The sequence below is a fragment of the Anabrus simplex genome, chromosome 3, assembly GCF_040414725.1.
Source record: "Anabrus simplex isolate iqAnaSimp1 chromosome 3, ASM4041472v1, whole genome shotgun sequence".
Taxonomy (NCBI): Eukaryota; Metazoa; Arthropoda; class Insecta; order Orthoptera; family Tettigoniidae; genus Anabrus; species Anabrus simplex.
Genome location: NC_090267.1, coordinates 437,144,489 through 437,159,279, shown reverse-complemented (window position 1 = coordinate 437,159,279; position 14,791 = coordinate 437,144,489). Strand labels below are relative to the sequence as shown.

The window sequence follows — 14,791 nt, the reverse complement described above, 5'->3', positions numbered from 1 at the left end:
AAAATACTTTTCTCACCTTTGTTTTCTATGGTTTGTATGGTAATATTTAACTCCTCCAAATCACTTTGAACTTCTTTAAACCAATTGTTTTTTGATTTACTATTCCAAAAGTAATTAAATAATAACAATTTTCAGGAGAGTTGTGTGTTCTCTTGTATGTTGTATGTTGGGTATTCAGCCCAAAGGCCGGTTTGATCCTCTACAGCCCCACCAACAGCTGTCATAAATAGCCTAGGTGTCACTGAAGGGGCATACTAGGGAAATGAGGAGTGAGGTAGTTTCCCATTGCTTTCCTCACTGAGCCAGAAGTTGCTATTTTACATCAGTCTGCTAAGCCCACTGAAATGCATGCACTAACTGACCCTATGAGCAGTATTTTCATCCATTCGTAACAGGGACTGGCTGCATAAGGAATGGTATTACTAGAATTGTTCATACTTCGGTCACTTTCATATTGTCAAAGCAAAGGATGAGACTGAGACAGGTCAATGAAAGTAACAAATTTATTCTATCCCATACCAGAAGACATAGTGCATTGTAAACACTACATCCTGCCAGGAAAGGCATGTGATTTTTTTTAATACTTCCGGTTTTTTCACTCTTGTCAGTCCACTTTCTTCTTCATATTATCTGCCAAACCCAAATTTCAAAAGCATGGTTTCCAAATCCCCTTCTTCATAGTCCATATTCCACAACCATGTAAACGAAAATAACACACCATACAAATCATTTCATAGGTCTAAGTCCATCCACTGCATAATATGCATTCCTTTTCATTAAATGCTCCCTTTGGTATGGATATTCTTATTATCTGTTCCTCAGTTGTCCGATTTTCGTTTAGCATGCTCTCCAAAAAGCAAAAATAACCATGTAACACACCTACTTCGTACCAATTCTTACATAAGGTTTAGAGGCATGTAGTCTACTAAGCAATGACTACAGCAGAATTCAGGCAACAGAAATGAGATTCATTAAAACTGTGATCAAACCACTCGAAAGGACCAAATCAGGAATGAAGTAAACAGGAAGGTAACTCAATGTGAGGTCCCTATTACCTATGTAATAAAGAGGCGTAGACTTCAGTGGTGTGGACGCATTATGAAAACGAAGAGCAAGAGACCTGCTAGAAAATACTTCAACGTTATTATCCAAGGAAGAAGACCCAGGGGAAGGCCAAGGAAATACTGGATAGACACAGTGAAATCAGATGTGGAGGAGAGAGGTCTCAAATGGGAAGATGTCCTGGAACAGATATGTTTTAGCGCCATTTCTGTTGTGTTAGTAAAGTAACATTCACGGGGACTCTGCTTTGCTATTCTATTTCATTTTATTTCATAGTTTTCCGTTTGGTGCAATTTATTTACTTCTGTATATATATTGTTATTTGATTGATTATATACATTTTTAGTACAGTGTGTGTCTAAATATGGCATCTTCACTTCATTATAGAAAATGAGTAATGAAGTAGTGCGAAATTTGTTGGAAGATGGAAGTGACGGATCTGACTTTGAGGTTATTGAGAATGAACCAACAGATTTAGATTTGGAATGTTCATCAGCTTTTTCTTCACATCAAATATCAGAAAGTGAAAGTAAAGACGAACCTCCCATAAAGTAACCTATCGTAACAACGTGGTCTAAGATCACCCGTACAAATGATTGCACGCAAATACATTTTTCCTAATATTTTCAAGAATATACCTCTCAGAGTGATGAAACTTTAGCCTAGTACATTACAGATACATTATTGAAAATCTGTATATCTCAGTTTGTTTGTGACATGTTCCAGTTTTGTGTACATATGATCTAAAATTTTATTTTATATTTTGACTTTAGGAATTACACTTTTTTAACAGACTGTAAATTTTTCTAGTGAAAACATTTATGCAATTTCATGTCACCACGACAATCCTTGGTGTATTAGCTTTACGTAGATATATAAAACATTGATTTAATTTGTATCTTGCAGATATTTTGTTATCACCTCCATATCTTTTCAATCGTATCATCTCATCACTTTTATTTTTTAAACATTTCTTCTTTTACCTTGAATATAATCCTTAAATGAGACAAAATTTCACCGGCAAGTAATACCATGTTATCTGCAAATCTAATACAAGTATAAAGGTTTTTGTTGTAGTAATTATTCCCTTCATCTCTATTATCACTGCCTGCCTGTTGCTATTTTCTTATGAATGCAGTATTTTCACATCGCTCTTTGTACAGGCCAGAACAAAATGTAGCTTTCACTGAAGTCTCAGTCACATTTATGACAGTTACAGTATAGAAGTTGCTGAGGTATGAGTAGTGTTGAGTAATATCATTCGGAGCATGATTAGTGCAACTGGATGCTATGAAAGGTGGTATTCATCGGGGTGAGTGTGCTACAATAGAACTTTGTGATCCAGTGAGGAAAGCAGTGATAAGCTATCTAAGTGTCTAAGTGATTACATTTAATATGATGTACATCTAATTTTTGGTAACTTTTATATGAATTTTGTTCTCATGGCAGGTTGCTGATGCAAGCAGTGTAGCCTTACCCCTGATTGATGTAGAACGTAACCTGGCATTCCTTTTGGGACTTCACGCTCATTGGTTAGCACAAAGCACACCTTTTCAACCAGCAGAGGAAGAAGCTCGTCACTGGCTGCATGCCATCTTCCTGCAAGGTGGCCTTCAGGGCCTACAACCTCCTAACCCCTTTGAAGAGGAGAAGGGTGAAGCACGAAGCACAAGTTCAACTGCTGGTACAACACCGACTGAACCTCGCACACCACGTATTGAGGGCCTTCGTCGAGGAACACTTGACAGGGCTACGCCTCTTATGCATGCCCTGGCAGAGGGCCGATTTACGGTATGTATCATGTTATAGTTTTCTGGTGACAAAGATCAGATTAATACAAAATAACTGTAAGTCTTTATATACAGAAAATGCCTAAAATATTGTATCTGATAGTGAATGCTTTCAGGATTACTCTCCTGTTGAGGACTGGGGGTCTTGTAGCCCTGAAGGGTTCAGTAGAGAATAGAATATTAAGAGGTTCATTATTATTCTTCCAATGATCGGCAAGGGGTAGTGATGTGCATTCCATAACCTCTCCTACCCAAATCTCAACCTCACCTGGCCATGGTGCAGTAACCTGCTTTTACAGACGAGGCTCTGGGGACCGAGTCATGGTGGTATAACCATTCCAACTCAGTACTGAGGAAATGCAGTACCATGCAGCTGGTTCAGAAGCTGAAAGGCGACAGACCCACCACTGAACTTACCTCCTCCTTGCCAGCAGCTAGTTGGGGGGACATTTCTTTGCTTTCAAGTCTAACAAAGATACAATTGCAGAATGGAAAAACTGCTTAAAGAAAGCACTACCCCAGGTGATAGCTTGGAAGAGAAATCCACCATTGCATTATGCAACGCATCAGGACCTAGGGTTCTGGGGAATTCCAACATTTGCAATAAGGATGAGTCAGGGCGTCCTTGGAATCCTTCCACACTTGAGATTGAACAAAAGTATTTCAGCATGAATAAGGCTAATGAGTGGAAGAAAGAAAACATCCTGGAGTTTGTCACATGGAATATACGAGGTATAGCTCATAAAGAGCTTCAGCTCACAGTATTTGCCTGGTGTGAATATAGGAAGACACAGAAAATGATCTTCAGGGCTGCCTATGGTGGAGTTCCAACCCACTATCTCCCAAATGCAAGCTCACACCTATGTGGCTTGAACAATGCAGCCAACTCGCTGTGTATGTATATTCTTATTATGTTATAATTCAGAAGGTATAATTTGGGCACTTCCCACCGTTAACACTACAGTAGTTTGAATGCAAGGCATGGCCTTGAATCAGTGAACCACAGCTGCAGATCCTGCGTGCTGTCGACATGTAATTGCATTGAAACTAGTGTTTGCAGTGAGGACTGCCCAAAGTTATAACTTCTGAACTATAATATGAACAGTGAGATGGAAATAATGCAGTTTTCATTAGGCCAACTTGAACATTGCTGAAGTTGAACAGATGGTGTGATAGCCGAGTGTCATAACTGGATTTTCCTCTTCGCATATTTTCGCTGCCAGCTGTCATACCTAGCAGAAGTATGTGAGGATGTTGTCATATTCGGGACTCGAATTCCATTGCATCCGAGGCTCTTTTTAGTTTTGAAAGCGGACACCAATTACTCTCCTGTTGACTTGCTGGGCCTAACACATAAGAGGATTTTTCTGTCAGGGCAATCTCCCTTAGCCTTTAGTAGTTCCCTGCCACATCTACAAGACAGCGGCTTTTTAGTGAATTTATGTGGCATTTCCTCCACAAAGGTTTTACTCAACCTCCTAAGGAGAACTCCTCCGCCCATAGTCGTTGGTTCATCCTTAGTCTGCCAGGTTTGCTATTAGCTGCCTGACCCTCGGCCAGACAGTTGCAGGTTGTACCATCTGGGGCCTATTCCACAAAAGTATGGTCTTGTACATTACAAGTTACTAGTGTGGGTTCTTGTAATGTATGGAGTTGTACATTTCTGTTCCACAAAAGATTGATAGTCTCTTGTATATTACTAGTGAATTGTTACAAGTTTTACAAGTGGCAACATATCAATAAACATACTATGTCATAGCATGAATCAGCTGTTTATCTTCATATTCCTTTCGTTGAATTAGGTTATGCTTGCCTCATTAATCTTAATATCGTATTTTAAGGTAAGTTATGTAGCAAAGATTCAAAGAACTCTAATATTTCTGTGAATTTCTCAATGCTACAATGTTATTTTTCAGTTTATTTCTTTGATGATAGGAAATTACTCTGTTATTATCACCCATTCTGTTCTTCCGCGATCCTCGCATATGTTCCACGATAGTCTGACATACCCACCTTGGTCTGTCATTTGGAATCGGATGCCGCTAATGACGACATTCGGCCGCCCAACTTAATTGTTACAAAATTGCACACACTGCATGAATTGTTAAAATGGTGTCAAGGAAAGGAAGTTATTCATTTTGAAAGAAATAAAAAGAAGGAAAGATATTCATTTTGTTGCATTCAGCGAGAGTCTGAAAAAACAAGGCAAAATAAAGGGTTGGATGGAAATATTTGATTTGGAAAAGCTCATGGAGCTTTTGAGGGAGAAAAGTTGGATTAATAATTGGAATTACTTGGAATTAATGATTCCAGGAATGTCCTTCTTGGAACATGTTTGTTCAGTATTTTCAGGTCAAGGAACAATTTGAGGAAATTTTATATCATTTATTGCAGCTACCACAGAATGTATTGACCTACAGACCGAAGATTTTGCCATCCCATGCATATGTGCAATACCATGGTACTGACCACAATTTCCTAGCCAAAGCAGTGTTGTTAGTAGTCCTAACTGTTGTTTAGCAGAGAGAGATTTATTTCTGTTCGTAGGATGTTTCAACCTATGATAAATATCCATCAAAAGTTCTTCCACTTGTATTGTGCTTAACCTAAAACTCTCATTGTATTCAAATAGTGTTAAACTGGAAGTTTATTCTTTCCCTATACAGACGGTAGTTTTCATTTTCATTACCATCACTATCACTTCTGCTAGACCACATATTTATCAAAATGTATCTGAAATAAGTATATTTAAATAGCACTAGTACATTTATATATTATTGTCCTTTCACTGGTAGGGAATAGTTCCCAATTCACTAGAAAATTACAAGTACTAGTACTTTTGTGGAACATACCTATAAAAATTCACTGGTAATTTGTAAGTATGGAGTAGTAAAGTACAACTGTAGAAAATTCTTTTGTGGAACAGAAACTCTGGTATTTGTACTAGTTACTAGAGAATTTACTTGTAATGTACAAGACCATACTTTTGTGGAATAGGCCCCTGCTGTCACATACGGTAGCAGGATTTCTCCTGACCTGACCTGACCTGATTCATGTAAAGCTACTATCTTACAATAATTTTAGTTGAAGTGGAACTTGCTGACACTTTTTGTTGCAGGACATTCAACGATTTATATACATGGAGATGTTTGTTTAAACATTTTTTTAGATTAGATGCAATCATTATAGAATTGTGGTTCATTTTGTATACAAGCATGGGGCACCCTCTTTCAGTGCTTACAGTTAGCAAGTTGGACAAATTCTAGAAAGTATAGAGACCTTACTGTTTCATGTGCAGCGTTTACAGTAATGTTAATGCATTATTCACTTCCTTCTGAAATAGTTTCTCACTGTATTTTTGTGGTTTAAAAAGCAACTAACTTCATTGTTGCAGGATCCTTTTGTTCAAGCATTTTTGGGTGTTCTTGAACGCCACTGTAAGCATCACCATTTAATGACTCATGGAGATTTCTCCCATGAACATCCTGTGGAAGAAGTTGGACGATTGTTAACAGCAGTTCTCATCAAACATTTGGGATTAGGCTACCAGGTGGTTGCTGTAGTTGATCAAGGTAGGTATCTAGGTATCTGCGTTGTATTTGCTTCTAGTGGAATGGTTCCTTTTCATAAGTGTTATATTTCTATATTTTCTGCACATTGATTTTTACTGGAAAGAGTCTTAACACTATGTGCCCGGTGATAGTAATATTACTACCATGTGGCATGCGCCTGAGTGCCACTGTTAGTAATACTACTACCACGAAATTTGAAATTCAGTCATTCGAAAGCTATTCATGTTATCGAGTTAGTTTTTGTTTTAACGTGTTGTTGATTTCCTTTACTATTGATAGGTGGTGTTATCGATCGATAGTGATTGGTGGTGCAACCTTGGAACAAAGTTTTGTAGCCACCATGCATGCTCAGCTAGGTCGTACCTAATTGCTGACATACGTACTCCTCGCACGCTCTGGTTCAATAAGCTCAGATTTATGCGCACACTGTATAATGATGGATTATATGACTTCACAGTTTTAGAATGAAAGTCTAGTGAGTCAGCAGTCTGCAATCATCTCTCAAGTAGTCAATTTATACTGTATATTGAATTATGGATCCCGAAGTCAGTACAAGTAAAGGAAATCTTACGCGCGCATACAGCCCACGGATAAGTGAACAGATTATTATGTAACTTGTAAACAATTCAGATTCTGATCTGTATTAAAGTGATTGTGAAGAAGAAAGTGAAAATCTACAAGCCCATCAGGATGATGAATGATTCATCACCAGAAGAACCAGTCAATTCACTACAATTTATTCCACTATTGTGTGGTCAAATACACATAGAGATTACCAGAATTTTAAAGGTACATAATTCGCCCACTTTTTATTGGGCATCATCAGCCTCGTTCAGTCTTAAAACACACACTAGTCTGAGAAATCTTAACAAATTACATAAAACGTATTGATGAACACTTAATGGTATTGATACTGTGGTTGCGTAATAATTACAGCCCAAAACTATTGAATAAAATAAGTTCATATACTAAAATAACTTTGAAAAATTAAAACGTTCGTCTAAAATTAATTGTGTCACATTGTATTTTAAAAATAATCCATGTCTGACACTGAAATGGATCTTGTGTGATTAAAAGCTTGAACAATATATACCACGCCTGGGGAACAGATTATCAAAACCAAGGCTTCACAGGATAAGAATAGTACAATTAAAAGATACAGTATTTGATGAGGTTGAAGTCTAATATTTAAAATTAGGATGAAAATACGTAGTCGAATTGGACGCGGTATACAGTGGAACCTCGATTATCCGTTCCCGGAAAGTACGTTTTCCCGGAATATGCGTTCAAATTACGTGGTCCCGCGAGCATCGTAATTAAATCACGTTGTAAAAGTCCCGCATTATCCGTTCCTTGAAGAAACGATTTCCCGGATCAACCGTCCAGAAATTCCAGTCCTATGAACGCTAAATCCTCAATCAATCGTTTTTTAATAAACTGTATCTCACGAAACGACGGCTATGGCATATTTATGGATCTTGGCGTTCTGCGATCGGCGGTGAACTTGCATAAGGGACCATCTTAGCATTGCATTTGGGTGGTATTGTTTAGAGAATCTCGGAAAATCATAGGGCAGAGAGTGGCCACAGCAATTGCTAGAAGACACGGCGCATTTCGACAGCTCTGAGTGAAGACGGAACGAGTTTCGTCAAATGTTCGCACTTATAAAACGTCCATATTATGTCCAGGGTTAGATGTTTTTTATTTACATTTTTTCGATCGTACTGCCGAAGGGGTTTTCGGCACTTTGCTCAGGGCACTGCAGAGTAACTGGGCTTTCAGGCAGGAATCGAAACTGCTCCTTAACACAAATTCAGTATTTTTTATATTATCGTACATGATTATGTTAGTGAGACCAAAACAGATGTTGCACCTTACATTTAAAAAAAAAGAAAGCCATGGGAGGTCTTGGGATTGCCTATTACTGTTTAGGTCCTAATGTAAAACTGGGAATTTTACGTTTTCGTGTTAAAATACCAAAAACCGCAGTCGTTTTATTTGCGCACGTTACATTTTAAATGGTTGGTATCATTTCAAACTCGTACTGACATGTACAGCAAGCGCGCTTTCCAGATGACCTCAAGGTCACAAATAACCGTAATTTCTGAAGTTTTGATATTTCTTTTATCTTTCCAATTTGATTGGATTTGTGACGCGCAGAATTGAATATAATGCATTCGAGAACTTTTAAGAATCGATACTTACATTCGAAACCATGTTTTCGAGTTCAACATAACCTTTAAAAGTCGATGTAGGCCTAATTTGCGCGGTACGAGATTTCCAGAAACTGACTACAAACAGTATACCGGAGACCAAATTACAATGAAAGATTAAGAAATGAACGGATTTCACCATCATCTTGGGTGCTTTTGTATCTAATATGCTTTATTTTATTAGATGAGAGAATTAAAAACTACTTGTGGTCGATTGTCGTTTGGCTCGGCGTTGTTAGATTTTTCGAAGAGTTTGGCTAGCATAATCAAAGTTGCTGAACTGAAAGAAGTTTTCACGGGAAACTGACGAATATAAAGTATAAAATATAAAGAATCGAGATTTTGAACTCGCGTACCGGTAATTAATGCAGTTTCGCGGTCTAACATGCCCGCCTCTCATCCAGAGGGCCCGGGTTCGATTGCGACCAGGTCAAGCAATTTTACCTGGATATAAGTCTGGTTCCAGGTCCACTCAGCCTACGTGATTACCTTTAATTGTGGAGCTATCTAATGGTGAGATGGCGACCCCGATCTAGAGAGCCTGGAATATCGGCCGAGAGGATTCGTCGCACTGACGTATTATTTTCACGGTCCCTCGAAAAATGGAGAATCGAGGTTTCACTGTAGTTTAAGACATCTTGGAATGTTGGATTTGTGATTAGCTATTTTCAATCTTCTATATAAATAAAAATGAATCGCTAAATGTGTTGCTAAGCTCAAAACTCGGGAACGGCTGGACCGATTCGGCTAATTCTTTTTTTCAAACATTCGTCAAAGTCCGAGTAAGGTTTTTATGAAGAGAAAAATTGGAAAAAATGCCAGGAAAAACCGTAAAAACCTCATTTCTCTTTTTCCATTCAAACTGTTCATCTCTCTTTCCTTCTCCCACGTTTGCGCTTAACGCTGTCCTCCTCTAATCCAGCGCGTTTGCCAAATGTCCGTAAATCTCAATGTTGTATAATATAACTATTTATAATAGTTTATTTACACCCGTCTTGATCAATACACTCATTAAATGAAAGAAACATTATTAATTAAACCATACATGTTTCGGGAAATCTCAAGCATTCCCTTCATCAGTGGTTAGATCAAAGAATAACACAATATGACACAATCTTTTGTTTTACAGTATGAAGGATTATTGTGTCCCAATACGTCATATCAAAGAGTAAAGAGAACTTATGAAATATTATAAAAATTATCAATACATACAATTTTGGTTGAACTGAATGAGAACACTACACAAATTTAGGATCTTCAAGTTTTTCTTCTTTTCTTCTTTTTGTTCCTTAAATGATTATATGCTAGCCTAAACAGTGGGTTATCTTCTGTACTTTTCTCATTTAAACTTGATTCAGAATTACATTTTTGTGTAAGGTAAATTTCTAAATTTTCCAAAACATTCATCAGTTTTCCCTTTTTGGTCGAATGTAATAATTTCATGTCATTGGAAATGTCTGTAAATTTATGATTCATTTCAACCATATGTTCTCCCATTGCCGAATATCTTTTATGTTTGACCGCATTAACGTGTTCTTTGTACCTTATAGCCAAACTTCTTCCGGACTGTCCTATGTATCGTTGTTTACATGTTTGGCATGTTAATTTGTAAATTCTTGATTTATTAAATATACATTTATTCTCTATTTTATCAGAATTGAAAATTATCTTATTAGTATTATTATCCGTTTTGTATGTGACATTGATGTTCTTTTTCCTGAAAATTTTAGCCAGTTGATAAGAGTGCTTATTTCGAAAAGTTAGAACTACGAATTTCTTTTTCTCTTTGCGCTCTTTAATTAAAGTTGTTTTAGGTTAATTTTTCACTTTATTTATCATTCTATTAATAAATCTGTTGGAATATCCGTTGCTACGAGCGATTTGATGGATTATATTTATCTCTCTATTATCATTCTTCTTAGACATAGGTATGTTCATAGCTCTATTAATTAAACTGTAAAATGTTGCCTTTTTATGTTGACCTGGATGATTGGAGTCATTTCTGATAATAGTATCTGTTTGAGTAGCTTTTCTGAAAATTTGAAAATCAAAATCTCAATGTTATCGGTTAAAATGGGTGAATATCGGATTATCTACAAAATTTCAAGCCGCATTTGATGCCGTTAACAAAAAAAAAGTTTACAAAATAATTGAGTGTGAAAATGTGAATATAATGGAATGTTGCCTCAAATGCCAAATCTTTATTGCATAGAACTTATCATGTCATTACTCCTATTTTATATTCACTATATTTGTAATTTTTTCACTGCTGGTAAAGGAACATTTCAGCTTGATGTAGATAAGTTTGTTTTTAAATTTAAATGATAGGAACATGCACTATTTGTGTTTCTTTACAGTCATGTTCAGAGATTTTTATGTGCAGGCACGAAAAAGTCAGTCGCTGGCCAACTTCTTTGCTATTGAATTTGCATGGAGGGTCAAAGCGAGACTAATGGTCTTCAGATATGGAAGTTATTTCTAAAACAAACCCCAAGTTCTTATCTCGCTTAGTTCTCAGTTTGTGACAGGAAGAATGTCTCCTTGGTTTTGGTTTCGCGCGTACGCTCTCCAGACATTCGCACGCAGTGTCGTAGTTAGAGACCTTTGTCTACCCTGATTGTTCTTAAATCTTCGCTTCTCAACAAACAAGTTCATCAATTTCTTTGGTTGATTGGTTTATTTTATGTGTGCTTCCATATACAGTATACTCATTTCAAGACTCATGCCACTATAAGACGCGGGCGGAGCAACTTCGATCGAAGAACTCGAAATGCTGCAGGCCAAGCCAATTTTCAGTCTAATCGGACTGCACAAATTTACAAATCAGTGAAGAAATGTACAATGAAGTGTTGATATCAATTGAGAACATGTGCTTGATGATATCAAACAAAGTAACATCTCAATTAGGCATGGCCGCGCCCAATCGCCTGATGCACAACGCTTTTAATCAAGAGTTGCAACGCGAAAAACTGTACGATCTGGGTGCTTTAAGAAAATCAGTTCGAATAAATCTTCCGCTGTTGAACCAACAACAAAAGTATGTATTTGATACTCTAATCTAAGTTATAAATGATGGAACTGGAGGGATTTACTTCGTGGACGCTCCCGGGGGTACAGGAAAAACTTTCTTAATATCATTGATTTTAGCAACAGTTCGCTCACACAATGAAATTGCACTCACACTTGCTTCATCAGGCATTGCAGCTACATTGTTGGAAGGCGGCCGAACAGCCCATTCAGCGTTAAAATTGCCGTTGAATATGCAAAGCAACGAAACTCCGACCTGCAACATATTGAAGAACTCTGCAATGGCAAAGGTTTTTCAGCAATGTAATTTGATAGTGTGGGATGAATGCACCATGGCACATAAAAAGTCTTTGGAAGCATTAGACCGAACCATGCAAGATCTGCAGAACAATCAAAACCGATTTGGTGGAGCGATGATTTTGTTAGCAGGAGATTTTCGTCAAACATTGCAGTGATTCCACGGTCAACACCAGCTGATGAACTTAATGCATGTTTAAAGTCGTCACTTTTGTGGAAACACGTCAAGATACTAAATTTAAGCCAGAATATGCGTGTCGAGTTGTAAAATGATCCTCTGGAGAGATATTTTCAAAACAACTAATTGACATTGGTGTCCGGCTCCATGGCTAAGTGGTTAGCATTCCTGCCTTTGGTCACAGGGGACGCGGGTTCGATTCCCGGCAGGGTCGGGAATTTTAACCTTAATTGGTTAATTTCGCTGGCACGGGGGCTGGGTGTGTGTGTCGTCTTCATCATCATTTCATCCTCATCACGAAGCGCAGGTTGCCTACGGGAGCCTACGGGAGCTGAACATATCCTCGGACACTCTCGGCTCTAAAAGCCATACGCCATTTCATTTTTTTTTTTTTTTTCATTGACATTGATAATGGCAAATTCCCTTCTGACGTTCTGACTGGCTGCATTACTTTTCCTGACAATTTTTGTCAGTTTACTGAATCCAAAACCGAAGAGGTGTTCCCAAACATTGCTCAAAATTACACGGATCAAATTTGGTTGAGCGAACGAGCTATATTGGCTGCCAAAAACATGGATGTAAATTAATTAAATTTCAAAATTCAAAATGAAATTGCCGGTCAATTGAGGGCATACAAATCAGTTGATTCCATTAATAACCAAGATGATGTCATCAAGTATTCACCCGAATTTTTGAACTTGCTGGATTTGCCAGGATTGCCGCCTCACATTCTTCAAATAAATCTCGGATCACTGGTCATAATGTTGCGAAATATCAACCAACCGTGTCGTTGTAATGGCACACGGCTAGTGGTGAAAACATTACTGAACAACATGATCGAAGCAACTATTCTAACGGGGAAGAATAAAGGAGAAGACGTTTTGATACCACGCATCCCTATGATTCTGATTGACAATACCATTTGAATTTAAACGACTGCAGTTTCCAGTGCAGCTCGCTTTTGCTATGACCATAAATAAAAATCTCAGGGGCAGTCATTGAGTGTTTTCCCGGCACTAAAAGCCATACGCCATTTCCATTTCATTTTGCGGCATTAATCTTGAAAACCAATGTTTCTCGCATGGCCAGTTGTATGTTGCCTGTTCCCGTGTTGGAAAACCATCAACTTTGTTTGTTTACGCGCCAGGTAATAAAAAAAAATATCGTGTACCTTAAAGCTTTACAATGAAAAATATCTTCATAGTGTTTGTACCGGGTGGTACACCTCTGCGCCGCACGTTTAAATCTTGCGCCAATTAGAACTCCTCTATTGGAGAAACACTGAACTTGTAACTAGACCAACTTAAATTTTTCCTCAGAAGATGTCACTACCGTAAATTTTGTGATTATAAAGTTGTCAGTACTGTGTGGATTTCAACTTGTTTTGTTTTCCATTGATCAAGAAGTGTGGACATTCTCTCATAGATGTCTCTACTAAAAAAACTATGATCATGCACCCTGGTGCGAAGTTAAGGAACTTTATTTGAAGAAATTTTGTATTCATAAGTTTTTTCTTTACTAAATTTTGTTTATTCATTTTTGGGTTGGCAATATTTATCTTTTCCTTCCGCCAGTTTCGAAGTTAACCAATCAATAATTTCTGTAATTAATTTTCAGCCAATCCCGTATTTCTTCTTCAATTTTGTGTGTACCTTTTGATGTTAACCAATAAGACTCCGTGGGTGTGCCTTGATCATTCATGAAAGGTCTCGAACCTTCCCCGAGGGTTTTTAAACTGTTGATTTTCTCGTCTCTCGGCCACTTGATCAACATCTAACCTAGTGTACAGACGTGTAGCAGGAGGCGGGAGGTGCCTCGTTCACCAAGCAGCAGCTCTTCAGCAAGGTAATGGCCACTTAACATCTTTATTTCTTGCTAGCTCAGCAGTTTAACCCGTGAGAAAGGTCCGAAACCCTTACTATGTAACCTATCTCTATATATATGTAAATTTCTACCAGCTTATGTAAAAACTTAAGTAAATCTGTAACTATAATTCGGGGATAGAGAGTGATTTACCCTCTCGAGCTCCCCTTCATATTGGTTTGAGATGACTATGTTTTGTAACTGATTTTCTTCCTTTCTCTAATGCCTTAAATTTTTCTTATACGAGTCACCTCCATAGTTTGGGAATAGCCCCTGTTTCTTCGGCCTAGTGCCTTTTAGGTTTTAAGAATGCATATTTAGGAGCGCAAGTACATGCTTCCATTCAACTTGGTGTTGCGGGCCGTTTACTCCTGTTATTTTCTGCTAAGGCCCAGTAGGTTGGGTATGAGATACCCCCATTTCATTTGTGTAAGTTGTGCCTTGATGACAATTAAGTGTAAAGTCTGGTAGGGCCTTTTAATAGGCTTGAAAAATTGAGAGCGGGTCAGCTCTTTTATGTGTTGTAAAAGTGCCTCTAAGAGGTTTGGCCTTGTTAATTATGGAGCTGGTGCTCCTGGTATTAGGGGTTTTCTGCCCTTGAGCAAATTTTGGGAATTTGGAATTGTAAACTAGGGGCTTGTAGCCTAAGAGAGTTAAATTTTTGGACCCTTCGTTGATTTTTTTTTTTTATGGCCATGTCTTTGTTATTTCCCTTGTGAAAAGCTTTTAGTTTTGTTGTTATTACTTGTTAAAATTCTGAAAAATATAACCTTGTTAAAGTTTTATATT

At 37.7% G+C, this 14,791-nt stretch overlaps 1 protein-coding gene across 1 annotated transcript in view; it reads left to right on the top strand.

Moving 5' to 3' along the window:
* The window catches only part of HERC2 (E3 ubiquitin-protein ligase HERC2), a 509,505-nt gene that overhangs the window by 158,881 nt on the left and 335,833 nt on the right, over nucleotides 1–14,791 (top strand). The window contains exons 25-26 of the mRNA XM_068226746.1: nucleotides 2,512–2,853; nucleotides 6,247–6,424. Coding sequence (XP_068082847.1) covers nucleotides 2,512–2,853; nucleotides 6,247–6,424 — 520 coding nt within the window. The remainder of the gene's footprint in view (nucleotides 1–2,511; nucleotides 2,854–6,246; nucleotides 6,425–14,791) is intronic.